This window comes from Aulonocara sp. 'chitande type north' Nkhata Bay, linkage group LG3, assembly GCF_057382095.1.
Source record: "Aulonocara sp. 'chitande type north' Nkhata Bay isolate Kocher_YH1m ecotype deep benthic linkage group LG3, A_spYH_male_GT1.1, whole genome shotgun sequence".
Taxonomy (NCBI): Eukaryota; Metazoa; Chordata; class Actinopteri; order Cichliformes; family Cichlidae; genus Aulonocara; species Aulonocara sp. 'chitande type north' Nkhata Bay.
The window spans coordinates 59,510,530-59,527,275 of NC_141346.1; the positions used below are offsets into that span (position 1 = coordinate 59,510,530).

Here is a 16,746-nt window from a genome sequence, read left to right on the forward strand (position 1 = left end):
ACCGTACTCCTGTTTCATTTCTTTGCTCATACGCTCGACTTTACCCAACTGTGGGAACAAGTGTGCAAAACAGTAGCTGTGATCGTTTTTGCTTGTGACAAATGGGTGCGTTTCTGCGTGATTGTAGTAGCAGGCATACGCCGCGTAACATTGTCCTCGGCACGGCATGTTGTCGCCACTCCCGCGGCTACAGTCGCAGCGTCCGCTGTCTAACATGCGCGCGAGATGTAGAGTTCTGCGCTGGGTGCGTATTTTGCGCAACCCGACATCCACGACACTCCTGTTCACCGGTACGTGTTTGTGAAGCATGCTTCGAGTGAACAAGTCTGGGGTGTCAGAATCTATGAGGCTGTCCAGGGTGTATCTAAACACAATCAGTCCTCGCGAGTCGACTCGCGATTGCGATCCCCGCGCCAGATCGCGGGTGAAGGCCTTGAGTTTCTCCACGTGTGTCACATCGCCAGGCACATCTGGATTATATGTTGACATGACGCTTTGTTCGAGCCACCGCGTTGGTCCTAAACTAGCCATCAGTGCTCTGAACAACGTCTGGCCTTCGCCTCGCAGGCAAATGTCCGTCATCGTAGATATCGATGTCTCGAGGGTCTTAAGCTTCAAACGAGTTATGCTCTGCGGCAACACCACTGCAGTTTTCCCAGACTGACACACCGGTGTGTACAAAGATCCCTGTAATTCTTTAACTGTTTTCTTGTCCAACTGTTTAGAGTTCAACGCGTCCGAGACAATGTCCACCCAATGGAATATGGCTGACAATTCAGCTTTCTCATCCTTCATCGCTACCATTGCATTGTTTAGCGAGGAGAGTTTCTTCCTGACCAGCTGCAGTCTCATGAAGGCGCTGAAGGCTTGTTTGTGCAGCTCCTCGTCGTCGTCGTCCTCGTCGTCCTCGTCGTCCGATTGCACATCGGCCACGTCGTCCTGGCCAAACACGTCTATACCAGCGTCCATGTCAAGTAGATCCAGTAGATAATTACTAGGTGTGTATCCCACCTGCGAGGAGTCGGGTTGCACTTGCGTACTGCCGTCTCCACTTGATACTTCGTTGTCATTGTCCATATTTAGAATAAAACAAAACAATCTTCCGTGAGCGTTATCCTCTCGGATAGGTGGCGACATGGACACGAAGTCCGGGTCCTCTAGTGTGACTTGAAGCACTGTACCTTTGCAACAATACGTGAGATATAGAAGCAGTTGGAACGTAGCTCTATCGGCGGTGGACAACGCAGAGAAGGACAGTTCGTCCGACGGACTGTCGTGTACGACATCATTGGAAACCGATAGAAATAAAGCTTTCCTTTTCCGGGGCACAGTGACATTGTCAATCACAGCAGTGTCCCTGTCAATATCAGGCAGGTAACATTGTCCAGTACTAAGCACGACCTTGGGCCTGTCGACCATGATATCGGAATGTACCGATAAAACTAACTAACTAGCTGCTGCTACTACTACTACTACTACTACTACTACTACTACTACTACTACTACTACTACTACTACACAGTATGGACCATTGCCATCTTGTAAATATTACTCGTAGTCCTGGCTGCGTGCAGTAGCTAGGAACTTCACCAGTAAGATGCGTGAGTGACTAGATTTTGTGGCTTCACAGCTATGATTCTATCAGTCATGTTCTTGGTTGTCTACGAGGTTTATTGGTCTAACAGGGTATTGGTTAACAGAATTATACAACAACACAACGGGTTGGGAAGGTTGTGCTACAGGTCGGGGGCTTTGGTGCTACAGGTCGGGAAGGTTGGAACTGTAGGTCGGGAAGGTTGGAACTGCAGGTCGGGAACGATGGAACTGCAGGTCGGGAACGATGGAACTACAGGTCGGGAGCTTTGGAACTACAGGTCGGGAAGGTTGGAACTGTAGGTCGGGAAGGTTGGAACTCTAGGTCGGGAACGATGGAACTGCAGGTCGGGAACGATGGAACTACAGGTCGGGAAGGTTGGAACTGTAGGTCGGGAACGATGGAACTACAGGTCGGGAGCTTTGGAACTACAGGTCGGGAACGATGGAACTGCAGGTCGGGAACGATGGAACTACAGGTCGGGAGCTTTGGAACTACAGGTCGGGAGCTTTGGAACTACAGGTCGGGAAGGTTGGAACTGTAGGTCGGGAACGATGGAACTGCAGGTCGGGAACGATGGAACTACAGGTCGGGAGCTTTGGAACTACAGGTCGGGAACGATGGAACTGCAGGTCGGGAACGATGGAACTACAGGTCGGGAGCTTTGGAACTACAGGTCGGGAAGGTTGGAACTGTAGGTCGGGAAGGTTGGAACTGTAGGTCGGGAACGATGGAACTACAGGTCGGGAGCTTTGGAACTACAGGTCGGGAACGATGGAACTGCAGGTCGGGAACGATGGAACTACAGGTCGGGAGCTTTGGAACTACAGGTCGGGAAGGTTGGAACTGTAGGTCGGGAAGGTTGGAACTGTAGGTCGGGAACGATGGAACTACAGGTCGGGAGCTTTGGAACTACAGGTCGGGAACGATGGAACTGCAGGTCGGGAACGATGGAACTACAGGTCGGGAGCTTTGGAACTACAGGTCGGGAAGGTTGGAACTGTAGGTCGGGAAGGTTGGAACTGTAGGTCGGGAACGATGGAACTGTAGGTCGGGAGCTTTGGAACTACAGGTCGGGAGCTTTGGAACTACAGGTCGGGAGCTTTGGAACTACAGGTCGGGCACTTTGCAATTGGTGTACTGTGAACATAATACAACTTTCACAAGTAGTCGTCTCTTGTGTGTTTTACATAGTGTTATGGAATATAGTTCTCAGGGTAGGGTGTAACACTCGTGCATTTTGACCACCAGATTACTCTAAGCTATGTGTTGATGTTCCAGGAACAACATAATTTGGACCTGTGTATTCTCCGGAAGGCGTTGTGCATCCAAAGAGAAATACAGATCCTTAGTTTATGTGTGCACACCGTGCTTAAGAGGATCTCAGCTCGTTTTCACTAGGGAACATGGCAGAGTACTATGCACCATACCAATGGCGTCAAGAAAACGACAGCGAACGGTGTGGACCCGTACGACCACCAGGAATATCCTCTGTTTTTCGGAACGTGCAGCGGCGACGAGAATACGAGAATAATAAGACACATCGCATATACAACAATGAAAGCCGACCATGCGGTCCCACGAGCTCAGGTTTGAGAGAATCGACAACTGTGAATCGCACCCATTCACGGCAGGAATACTACACCCCAGCTAAACAGAGACGATACAACGTGGAAAGCAACCAAACCGTTTCGTCTAGATACCAAGGGCAACAACCACAAGAAAAGCACCGTCAGCGCCTTACGTCCCGGGATACCAATACCACACCTATGTCAAATTCTAGGACTGGGTATAAACAGAAGCGTCTGGATGTCACACCAAGTCGCTTAAACAATAAGCTCGCGGGACAAGACAGGAATCGGAGCAATAGGCAGAAGGACACCTCATACCTACCCGCTAAGGCTGCTCAACCACATCACGACAAACCAAAGCCTCTCCGGGTTAAAGGAAAGCCCATCACCTTACAACGTGCGCCTCTCAGTTCTACTGGGCGCGATGCACAAGACATCAGACGCCGCGCTATTGGCCAAGAGCAGCCTCGCAGTTCACACACTGTGCCCACCCAACCGTCTCAATCGACGAGACAACCGAGTCCGAAGCAAACGCCACCGCGAGTGAAAAGGAACAACAGTGTGAAAAGACCGTGGAGGAATGCTAAACTCACTCGCACCCCCGACTCAGAAGACTGCGACTCTGACGAAGACAACAATGCCGGGTTGACACGCAGCACGGAGTATAATGGAGCTGCGCCTCAGGAGGAAGAGAACACAGAGATCCAAAGACACTCTTTGACGAACGGCCGAGCACTCCAGGAGGGCAATGCCGATGATGCCTCATCATCCGATTCCAGTGCGAGTGATGCAGAATCGCATCACTCCGGGTCGTCCGGCTCGAGTTCATCTGGATCGAGCGCGACGCCGTCTGCTTCGTCGTCATCGGACTCATCGGACTCATCGGACTCGGAAGACGAGGTGGCATTACCCGAAGAACATAAATCAAACAGTCAGCGCGCAGCCTCCACGAAAAAGGCCAGTCTTACTACCGCCGCTGTTGCAGCCACCAAAGGGTCTTCTCCAACCGTGGCAACGACATCAAGACAGGTTCATGGTATTGGAAAAGGATCATCTGGGACACGTACGCGGGAGCATGTCGGCGTCTTGCCGCGCAAACAAATGTCTAATCAACGCAACACCCACCGCAAGCCTCAAAGCGGCAGCAACAGCGCACTCGCTTCAGAGCAGAGCACACGGCCAACCATCACGACCCAAACTAAGGTCACATCTCCAGCAAAACCAGGTGAAACGCACAGCCGTTCCACTCCTCCTGGCCCTCGAACGGCGATGCAAACGCCGCACCACAAGCATAGGGCTCGCGGGCAGGCAGCGAGAACGACTCCTCAATGGAAACGCAAGCCTGGTGTCGTGAACGGTCAGGAAGTACCCAATGGTGAAAAACCCAAGCTTGATACACAACAAACAACGCCAGACCTTCGTGTTTTATCCAACAACCAGGCGCAAGATATTAAATGTCGGTGGGTCGCCTCAGTACAAGTAGAAGAATCCAGCCAAAAGGCCGCTGAGGCAGCCCTAAAGGAAATCAGTTCGAATCTGCGCTCCCCCGCCAAGCCTATGGAAGCGGAGCCCCTAGAAACAATCGAAACAATCGAAACAACTGACGCGTGCCGGCATCTGACATCCATTACCGAGCCTAGAGAAGAGGAAACAATCGAAACAATCGAAACAACCGACGCGTGCCGGCATCTGGCATCCATTACCGAGCCTAGAGAAGAGGAAACAATCGAAACAAGCGACGCGTGCCGGCATCTGGCATCCATTACCGAGCCTAGAGAAGAGGAGCCCCTATGCCCGACCGAAGCAAGCTCACAGTTGTTGCCCTTTGATGACTCCGATTCTACTGTGGCCGTGGTGAGCCTACAGTGTATGAGAGACATGTGTAACACTACTATAAAGAAGAACACAAGCGACGAGCCCGCAGAACAGCCGCCGCAAGACGAGGTGCCAAAATACCAAAACCACAGCGAGTTGCCTCACGAGTCGCCTGACGAAACCGTCGACGATATCCTTCGGTACCTAGATGTTGTACCGGCCCCAGCGACAGCAGACAATGTTGTTTTATATCAGGGTGCAATGCAACAACAACACAGCACCAGCCCAAGATTAATTGGCAGCAAGAGAAGCAGGGAGACAACCGAGGTTCCTGCGGCAAGGTAAGTGTACTATATCATCTACATGGCGAGGGTCCCACAGTCTGTGTGTACATCGCCAATCGTCTTTCTAAAGCACTCACATCTAATTTGTACACTGTGTTTGTGTACAAAATAGGTTCGCGGACATGGAGACAGCCCAAGAGTCTGCAGATTACGTGAATGCATTCAATGGTGACGACGACCTTGGGTTTGCCCCGGCGAGAGCGTGGACGGACAATGGCAACAGAAGCAACAATGAGCAAAACGTACCAAATCCCAACTATGTGTTGTCATCGACATCATCACATAACGGAGAAGCCGTCACAGGCCATGGGTACTATAGCAACTCTAGTGTTTCAGATCGCAAAGACGATCTGAGCTATACCGAAGAACACGCGATGGTAGCACACGCAGCAGATACATTATCCTGCGAACGCGTGTCGCCTGTTAGTACGCCAGCTGTAGCTCCGCCGCAGCCGCCGACACTGCACGTAAACCCAGAAGACGGAGAATACCGCGAAGCACTCAAGTCTATACTAGAGATAGTTTCCAACGCTGTGAAATGTACAGTGTGTCAATGTGCATTTAACGCCACTGTGCTCTGTGTCGACTACACGATTAAGCTAAACAGACCCCTGCAGTGTGCCTGCGGGTGTGTCATATGCTCTGTGTGCTACACGAAACACAAAGGGTGTGCCATACACAAAGTGCAGTCGAGGCGCGCTATTGTCAATGTCACTGTCAACCAGCTAGCTAGCGTGGCACACGTGCAGTGGAATCTAGAGCTAGACCAAACGGCTGCTTTCAGGACCGAAGGGGACGAAGGTGTGCGTACGATCATGCATCTGCATTGCAGTGCTCCGACTGTGGACGAACTGAGAAATGGTTGGTTCTGCGCACACACACACACACACACACACACACACACACACACACACACACACACACACACACACACACACACTGCATGGTTTCACAAGAGCACACTACGCTCACTTGAACATTTTTTTTTGTCTTCCAGCTTTCGAGAGATTAATCAACAACCGAGACGAGATGGCTTTCAAGTACTGGCTGAACTCGCCCATGCCGGAGGCGATGGCCTACAGATTTGTGTGCATGCCGCACATTCCGGGCTTTTGGGATCACATCGCCATGGGTTGCCACACGCCTAACACGCAACTCATGTTGTCGCCCGATGTGTACACGCCACAACTGTTCGATGTGAACATGGGCGGTCTGCATTTCCACTGGTGCTGTTTTGTGTTTGTTGACCAGACTATACTGGCCGTGTGGTGCTCAGGGCAAACCAACACTGGTTTGGCAGAAGTTCTGCCTATCACAGACAGAAGGGACCAGAGAGTACGCCAGTTGACGTCGTCTAATGCGTTCAACTCTATGCTATATTATCTACACAGATGGATCCGCGTACACTACGGTAAAGGTGATGCGGATGTCGTTGAGGTTGTGTTTGACTGTATGCCTTCCGAGAGCTCAACCTTTGCGCATTTCATCTCTATGCTGGCAGCTAAAAGTTTAGCCTTGTCCGTGTTCTCGCCTGCGATTACACAACGCAGGGCGCAGACAGATTTGCATTACACCATCGACCACAGATACCCAGAGCAACTATTCAGTCAACCTCCAAATGATTTTGACGGGGGTGTCAAAATTGACATCAGACAAGAGTTTGGATGTCACCACGACGTGGAAATACAATCGAAGCTTTACTTTACTTCTAACGACCACAGGGTATACACTTGACACTTTCGTGTAACATAAGTGTTGTAAAACCATGAAGCTAAGTCTTTCTCACTGTACTTTTATATTTATATTTATATTTATATTTATATATATATTTATTCGTGTTTTTATATGGTTTTTGATATACATGCACAACATGTGTTGTAAACCATAAAGTCTTTCTTACCAATGTGTATCTGGTATAATTGATGAAGACAAATGCTACACTGAAGGGAATGTTTCTCGCCATAAAGTCTTTCTTACCAATGTGTATCTGGTATAATTGATGAAGACAAATGCTACACTGAAGGGAATGTGTCTCGCCATAAAGTCTTTCTTACCAATGTGTATCTGGTATAATATATGAAGACAAATGCTACACTGAAGGGAATGTGTCTCGCCATAAAGTCTTTCTTACCAATGTGTATCTGGTATAATTGATGAAGACAAATGCTACACTGAAGGGAATGTGTCTCGCTTGGTGCCTAAAGCGTTATGTGCAAAAACGCGCATGCTACTGGTATTGTGTCTCTTATTGTAATCGCTGTTGTTTATATACACATGTATATAGTACATTCTGGTTTGCTGTGTAATCAAAGCGTAATCTACAAACGGGTGAGTTTGCCCATGGCAAGACAAATAAAATGACGATAATATCAATAAACAGTTACTCTGAACTTCAACAAAACATCACGTCTCCTGTCGTCTGTACAACAAGCAACTGCTGTAGCCCCGACAGCTCCGTGCTGCAGGTCGTCGGCGGGCTCTGTGCTACAGGTCGGCGGGCTCCGTGCTGCAGGTCGGCGGGCTCCGTGCTGCAGGTCGGCGGGCTCCGTGCTGTAGCCCGGACAGCTCAAAGCAGGCTTTATGTTGCATCTGAATTCAGTGTAGCTTCACAGCAGTCAGAACTCCTTCTCGTGTTCTGACATGGAACTATCATGGCATTTCCGCATATCTTATTACCTGAACAAAGAACCGTCCGCTTTTCAGTGGTTGGTGAAAACGCTCAGCGAAGACACTGAGTTCGTGTACGAAACCCGACAATATCAAGAGATCAAACGCGTCTTGGAGAAATACAACAAGACCGACGGGCACCCGGAGTGTCTGATCGTACTCCTTTGTCGGCATTTATGCTGCGATGTGACGAGAGAAACAATCGAAGCTTCGTTCCGAGCTATGAATCCCGACGCGCTGACAAACGACAAGCATTACAATGCGACATGTCCAACCCAACTGGTTCTGGAGGACGTCGACCACGTTCACGCCCAGCGCATGCTTTGCCAGTTGATGTGTGAACTCAGCGGCAGTGAAATCCGTAGGGTTAAAATGCTTCTTGCTTGGAACATTTTGGATAGTCGCGATTGTCTGCGCATTCCATATGGTTGGATGGAAGAAAAGAGCATCTACGAACTGGCCCCCAAGATTTTAAACTACTGTAAAAAATATTACAAGTGTGTCATGTTTGCAATCCTGAACCTTTTGGACCGTAGGGATCTGCTGGTCTACCTGGGGATCTCTTCTGAAACGGTGTTGGCCTTGTGAAAAGGCACCACTGATTGTATGTTGTACCGCTCCTATGTATCTGTGCATACATCTCATTACTAATGATGCTTTTTAATAAAAACAAGCTCTTATACACATTGACGCTCCTTGTGCAAGACTGTGATTTTTGTCTAATACCACCACACATTACACGACCAACCATGAGCGGTCACAACGATTATAGCCCATATTGGTGGTGGACGGAGAACGAGGACTGGCTTAAGGTCACAGTTATAGCGGCTCCGGTCTTCATTGTCTTGGGGTTGGCACTGATCAGCTACAAACTGTACGAAAGACGAACCCCTTCGTACATTTACAAACCGGGGGATGGCACCGCAGTATACAACGCCGTGTACAAACCCACCACCTGTGCAATGGACGACGAGTGCTGTGACGGTGGGCACTTGGTCGTCGTTGGGCCACAGAGTCCATCGGTTATGACCGTGGTAACCGAGCAAGAGGAATCACTGCTGAAACATCATCATCATCGCAAGACGGTCCAAGACTGACACTGCTGGACAGTGTGTCTGTCGCCACACTTTTTGGTTAGAAGCAGCATTTGTGACACAGGAGGTCCGAGGAGCCCCGGGTCGCGGAACAAGCCTTCTTTGTACTTTTGTGTGGTTTTTTTTATTATGAGTATGTGCAAAAGAAGAAGACAACAATGTAATGTGAAAATGTTTTTGTCTTTATTTCATGTCTAACACAAAAATTATATACGAGTGCTATGAAACCTGACGATTCGCCTGTGTCTATTTCTTTCGACGCAAAGCGTACACATGCAGTACGCACCATACACAAGAAGTAGGACGGACACCATCATTACAAGTATCATAGACCATGTACACCACATATCCCGGCGATGAGTACACGTCGTACTGTTGTTCAGCATGGTGTATGCGGCTGGATTGCTAGATGAGCTTGTGTCTGTAAAGCCAAAGGAGAGTGTTCCCAGCCGACGCTTGTTTAGCCGCTCCTTTAGAGTCTCCCGTGCCTGTGGTGAGGAAACACAAAAGTTTCACAGAGAATTACTACACTTGTTACCGCCATTTATGTTATGGATATGACATGCAATCCCACGCCTGCCCACCGTGTTGCCCACCGTGTAGTCGTGTACGAACGCGATCAGACGTGGCATCTACTGCACAGTCGGCATCACTTGCGTGGACGTCCAAGGGTATAGTAAGTTGACATTGACATGCGTAGCGACGAGGACCCTCAGTGAAGACAAAGTTATATTTGGGCAATGGCCAATTGGTCTGCTGGCAGATTTCCTGTTGAAAGAGGCAATACGATGTGTTATATGTACAGCATATTTGCAATTGTAACGTTATGTGTGTAAATACACACAAGCAGCCTGACACACCTGCAGTTGTCCAATGTGATTATCAGACTGTTGAGGGTAGTGTTCCTTTGACCGAGGTGTCTCTGTGCAGTCGTCGGGGTCGGGTTGACTTTCTTCACACTCGGATGCTTCTAGGTCAGTCCGTTTTCGTTTATTATCGAGTACCGTGTACTCATGGAAGGGGTTGCTACACTTGCGTGCGTTGTCGTCGATTTGCTCTTGAAAAGGTTCGGTAGCCTTGGACGCCGTTTGCCGGTCGATCCTGTCCTGTAGTAACGCATAGAGCGCTTTAGCTGCTGTGCGTTTGGCCTCTTTCTTTCTCGAACCACGGCCCGTGGCCTTGAGATCTGCAGCGTTCTCCACGTGTACGTTGACAACGTGGACCAGTCTGTGTTTCACACCGGTCACGCTTTCCCTATACACAAGTTTAAGACGCATGCGAGCTGCGCGCATTTGTAATGTGGAAATCCAGTCGACGTCCATGATTCACAAAGGCCGTAGTTAATTAAATGTGTAGCACTGAGAAATTGCAAACGCTACAAGGAGCACGAGACCTAGTTGAGCGGGTTGCGGTCTGGGAGTGACACACTAACTTGGTGACTTTTACTCTGCGCCCAGCAACAAAGCTGCTGTGAGCAAAACAAGAAGTGCTGTAGGTCGGGAACGTTGGAACTACAGGTCGGGAACGTTGGAACTACAGGTCGGGAACGTTGGAACTGCAGGTCGGGAACGTTGGAACTACAGGTCGGGAACGTTGGAACTGCAGGTCGGGGACGTTGGAACTACAGGTCGGGAACGTTGGAGCTGCAGGTCGGGGACGTTGGAACTACAGGTCGGGAACGTTGGAACTGCAGGTCGGGAACGTTGGAGGTCGGGAACGTTGGAACTGCAGGTCGGGGACGTTGGAACTACAGGTCGGGAACGTTGGAACTACAGGTCGGGAACGTTGGAACTGCAGGTCGGGGACGTTGGAGCTGCAGGTCGGGGACGTTGGAGCTACAGGTCGGGAACGTTGGAGCTGCAGGTCGGGGACGTTGGAGCTGCAGGTCGGGAACGTTGGTGCTGTGGGTCGGACAGGCATTTCACGTCACCGTGTGGAGTGTTTTGTCGTGACTCAGAGACATTTCACAAGAGTTGAAGATAAGGAGAGAGCTTATCCCACACAGCAATTGGAAACATCTCGGTTGGAGCGAGAACATAAAGCAGGGGCATTGCTTTCCCTTGTACATCAGAGCACTCACACACGGGACGAATATGCAGTTCGTGGTGACCGACAAGCCTGCCTGGTACTCAGATGAACAAAAGGACAGTCGGGCGTTCACATGCACCGACACCGTTGGTTTATTCGACCAGGTAGCCGAAGCCATGACAGTGAAAGAGTCTATGTTATCCGAGAAAAGCAAAGCGTTTCAACACAAGACGACACGGAAAATCGTCAGAGACATGGTGATCGAAGACATCGGCCGTTTCAAACAAAACCCTTCCAAGTCGCTTTTGACTGCTTTGATGGATATTATGGACTTGCGAGCCGATGGCTTAGAATGTATGTCAACCGAAGACAGGGCCGGTATGAAACAGCTAATGTTGGCTTTGAAAAACTACACCCTCTTTTACATACCCTCTACAGCGTTGAAGTCCGTCGCAGAGGACCGCGTTGTCATACCGGTCGTGACAATGTGGTCCCAAATGGACAAGGAGTTAGAGCTACGGTTCTGTGACAAGCCCAGATCGATGTTGGGCACGTACACGGTGAATTTGATGAGCGGGAGCGCTGCTTATTTCATGCAGCAGGTCCTAATCGTGCCGGGTGTCCAAAGCTTAAACCTGTTAAAGGACATAACGGGCGATAGATATGAGTTCTGGGACATGTCTCTAGAAGTCCCCACTCATCCGGATGCTCTCACTCCATCGTTCAAGCACATACAACCGATGCAGTTGTTACGCAGCGGAGAGGACAATGACAGAACGTCTGCTACGCAGACGTATGGGGAAACCGGAGACACCATTGCTGATGTGGAACCCATGTGTTGTGTACTGGACACTGAGTCAGCTGACCTGCAAGTCAGTAAACGACCGGGAAGCGTGGACTGTTTCTCGGACGTGGACGTGATATGCGATCTGTCGAGATTCACGTGTCACGCCGGCGTGGCCAAAACTGTGTACTTCAGACGCACGGCACGCGTGGTGGGCCGTAAGCGAGGTAACATGACACCGGTGGTTTCGTTGCGCGACCAGCAGAAGGACAAGCGAACGTTATACATATCTACCACCGCACGCTTTTGCAGGGCCTTGAAACACTCCTGCGTAAAAGGTAGCGGAGAGCTGCTGCAGTGTTGCTACACACTGCTAAACGAGCTCAGCGGCAGAGAGACTTTCCTGGCCGGACCCGAGTTGCATCAGGACATAACCAATCCTGCGCTTACCGCGTTCCTAAAACGGGTGAGCCCTCCCGCCAGCAACTGGTGTAACTACACCCCAAAACACGTGGCCTGCGCGATCGAAGAGCCGATAATGTGCGAGATAGTGGATCTGGGCATCAAGCTAATGGACGACAGGGTGCCCAATGCGTTTGCTGTTGCAGAGCTGTTACTGTGTAATACGCAAAAAGCCAATCAGTACGTTCGAGCCTACGAGTGCTACAACGAAGACGGCGCGTATCGCGCGCAGATTCATAGGAACAACATTGCTTTACTGCAGCAACAGTTCAAGGAAGACTGGCGCGCCCTGGCCAGCATCGACAGGCGGATTAGAGCGTCGAACAGCGGTGTCATCAACAAAGCGCAAAGGCATGCAACGAGAGACCTGTTCAGGAACTTGGGCACCCACAACATAAACGACACCTTTAAGAAGTGGCAACAGCTGATAAAAGACACACCGGCTCCGAAAGACACTGCTAGAGGCAGAGATTATAGCAACATGAAAGTGCTCTTCCACAACCTGAGGGTGTACCACAACAAAATTAACAAGCTGAAGAAGAACACCAAGACCGCCGACGATATCGACGACGACGACAACGACGACAACAGCAACACGCCGCCGGACGACGGTAACTCCAACCGCAAAGCGTCGAACGTCTCAGTCGGATCTGCCTCGCCTAGGTCAGAAAAAGCGTCGAGACGCGACGTCGACGTCGCAACCGGACCGGTATCACCGTCCCAAAAACCCTGGTGCTTTTCTATGATCGTGCCTGACAACCCCCCTTTGGGCACGTGGGTCAGAAACATAGGGACTCTATTACAAAGCGCAGCTTGGTTGTACGCAGATAACACAAGACGAGAAGCTGTGTGCAGCGTTCTCGGCTTGGAGAAAACGCTGCTGCACGAGAAATACAGTTCGGTGTTGGAACAATGGGTGTCTAGCAATCCCATCGTGGTAGAACAGCTGAACGCCCACGGTTTACAAGATAAACTGAGTTTGGCTCTGATCGACCGCTTGGGTGCCATATCGACCAAAAACTGGATAAGCAAAATCAAACGAGCTTTCACGCGTGCACCCGCAACAAAGGCCACAATTTCATCCGAGGCAAGAAAAGGCAAACGAGCTTTTGCGCGTACGCTCGCAACAAAGACCACGCTGGTGGACCGTGATCAGTGCAACAAGAAAAGCAGAGCCAACAAAACGTCCCGCTCCAACGCTGACAGAGAAGAATTGCTTTGCCAGGAAGCAATGAGCTGCGAGGATGACGCCGATGAGGAATCTGGCCAGGACGAAGAAGAAGGGGAGTACGATTACACAGCGGCCCAAGGCGAAGAGTTGCTGGCCACGGAGGAGTATGACAAGGATGAATTGTCGGGCAGATACGATGATGACAAGCGTCTAGATCAATACGACTTGGAGGACGACTTCATTGACGACAGGAGCGAGGACGATTACAGCATCGTAGAGAGTGACTCTGACGCTTGCGGCCCTGTGAAACAGATAGCCTTCGGTCGAATTGACCGCCGCCGTCGCGCTGACGACTCTGACGCTGAGTCGGACCACGACATCCCCGAACACTCTGGTGTGCATAAAGGCGCGTTATTTTCCTCTGACTCCGAGGAGGAGGAGGAACCCGCCCCGGCGAGAATAGAAAAGCGACGACGCAAACACCACGGCGATGAAGATGACACTGATGGTGACGATCGACCGACGACAAGTGCAAAGTTCACTAGCAAGTCGCCCGCAAAGTCTCCTACAAAGTCACCACCTAGAAAGGTAAAGGAAACGCCGATTGATCGCTTAAGCCGTAAGACAACAACCAGCAGGAAGAAGCAGCACAAGGGCGATCGAGCGAAAGGTCCAGGCAAGCGTCGGAGAAAGTCACCTTCTTTTCATTCGGATTCGGACGCCAGTAATCCCGAGAGCAAGTGCAAGTCTCCAAAGATTAAACGCCCAAGACTGAGCTCAAGCACGGACGACGGGTCCAGTGCGTGTAAGTCTCCAGAGATTAAACGCCGAAGAACGAGCGCCCCTACAGAATACGAGTACATCGAAGACGAGTACATCGACCACGCTGCTGTGGATTCACATCGCCCTGCGGAAGACCCAGTGGCACCCGTAGAGTCCGACGGTGATCTAGAGGACAGCGTGGACTTTTGTGGACACATCGTTGCTATGTGAGCCGGGTCGAGGTGTGTAACTACAAACGCCGATTGCCCCTGTGACACCGTGGCCACTATGTCAGCCGTGCGCAGAAAAGAAAAACCGTGCCCTGGTCCTCAAAGTAGCGTCATGATCAAATATTTAGAGTCGCTGGCAAAAGCAATCGATGTCAGCCAAACACTGCAACCTTGCTCTGACCGACCACCCCTCGCAACACATTCTGATCATGGCGAGCCCGCCGCGAAACGTACCCGTGTGAGCAATAGCAAAGGTACACTGTTGAAATATTTTGACAAGAAATGACATTCGTTTGTAGGCCATGTTATGTATTCAACACACGTGGATCATTGTACCGCTGTGAAACTGTGTATGTTTGTTGCCATGTCACAATGCTCTTTGCTCTTTGTGTGTATTTGAAACAATGAAAAAATAATAAACGAACACGATCACTTTGCTCAGTGTGATATGTTATTTATTATACATATAACCACTATATGTTACACCTAAAGCACTATATGTTACACCTAAAGCCCCCACTCCTACTCCAAAATAACAAGGTGGCCGACCTACGGCACCGGCCGACTTAGTCAGCCGACCTGGATACATTATGCAGCCTACCCAGCCACATTATTCAGCCACATTATTCAGCCTACCCGGCTACATTATCCGGCCGACCAGGCTACATTACCCGGCCGACCAGGCTACATTACCCAGCCGACCAGGCTACATTACCCAGCTGACCTGGCTACATTACCCAGCCGACCTGGCTACATTACCCAGCCGACCTGGCTACAGCGACCGACTGGGATTTACACACAAGTTGCTCCATAATCCAGATATACCAGCGGCTAGTAGACGGCATCATCAGCCTTATACAGCCGTCGCACGAGTAGCCGATTGAGATAAGTAGCCAGCTGAGACACAGTAGCCGACCGGGAACGAGTAGTCATCACAAGCTTTCTAAGGCTAAGCTTGGATCGCGAACATGAGCCTAGAGAAACTCGAAGCGTACAGGCACGACATAGCCGAGTGCTACGAATCGTTATCCGACATAGTTGAGGACGCCTCGGAAGCGTTCCAAGGCTACCGCTTGGAGTGCAAGTTACTCTCCACCCCGAACCTAGTGAGGAAAACCCGTACGATCATCGATCACTGTTTGGAGAACGAAGAGCGGGCCGCTAAGTTTCTTCGTATAGTGCAGACTAACAACAAGGAGTTGTACGAGAGCATGGAAAAGCACGGGACAAAAGGTCCCCCAGGTACTATAACTCGCAAGATGACACGTTACACGCTGACTTTTAAACGTTAAATGCTAAGTCGCCCTGTCTGTTGCTTTCCACTAGAGCGAACCAAAGCCACTCACACCTTAACGGAGGACGCGCAGTCAGCGCTTGGAAGCGGACTCGACCGAGTATCGAAAGCCCTCGCCGACTACAGCTTCTTACCCAAAGTCACCGAGATCCTGGCAGCCGTGGACCACATGTTCGCAGAACGCGTGATACTGACAGAAGAATACGAAGACTTTCACGTCGTGTTCCACAGGGGCAATTCACGGCTGCTGGATATTCAGTTTACGTGCTACAAGTGGCAGACAGTTTATCAACATGATAGAGAATACATAATTGATGCGTGTGAAAATGCAATGCTGGACATGATTCGCATGCTGCTCCATAATCCGGATATACCAGCGGTTACTAAACACAGCATTAGCCTTATACTGCTCTCACACAACATGCACATATACGGCCTGGATGACTGGGAGGCGAGCACGGTTTGCATGCGGATCGACTGACTGCTGAATAAGAGTACGGAAAACGTGACCCTGAAAGTGTGTGTGATGTTTGCTGTTATTAGCTGCCTTTGTAAAGCATTTCGAGTGTTGTACGTTGGAATTGATGATTGTGAAATAAACAGAAATTACACACACACAAGTCATAGGCTCGGTTTATTCCCAATTTTATTAGCACACAGATACATACCACCCCCCCCCCCCATGTACATAAACACACAACTTTCATACGTAGCACAACGCAGCCACCCCAAAACTTACGCCGTTTCGGCAAAAGTCATAACACTGTTCTCGTCTACACGGAAACCATAAGCTTCGCTTCCTTTTGGATGCGTCAAGCTCCACAGGTCGTACACATATTTCATGGTTCTGAACGTCAGCGACGATCGCGTCGGAGTCCAACTGGCTTGCGTTTTGTCAGGGATCTTAGCCATGAAAGCCAATGTCTTATA

General features: G+C 50.2%; 1 protein-coding gene and 1 long non-coding RNA gene across 2 annotated transcripts in view; both read left to right on the plus strand.

Moving 5' to 3' along the window:
• The window catches only part of LOC147336347 (uncharacterized), a 397,968-nt gene that overhangs the window by 76,054 nt on the left and 305,168 nt on the right, over positions 1 to 16,746 (plus strand). The window lies entirely within an intron of this gene.
• LOC147336354 (uncharacterized) lies at positions 5,447 to 7,058 on the plus strand. Its single transcript, XM_086287060.1, has 2 exons — positions 5,447 to 6,185; positions 6,322 to 7,058. The coding sequence occupies exons 1-2, from the start codon at positions 5,447 to 5,449 to the stop codon at positions 7,056 to 7,058; spliced, it is 1,476 nt and encodes a 491-aa protein (XP_086143186.1).

Bases quoted from the DNA above. Each gene is read 5' to 3' on its own strand.
- LOC147336354 (XM_086287060.1), top strand. From the start codon at position 5,447: ATGGAGACAGCCCAAGAGTCTGCAGATTACGTGAATGCATTCAATGGT. The intron at 6,186-6,321 runs GTTGGTTCTGCG...TTTGTCTTCCAG, and splicing joins TGTGGACGAACTGAGAAATG to CTTTCGAGAGATTAATCAAC.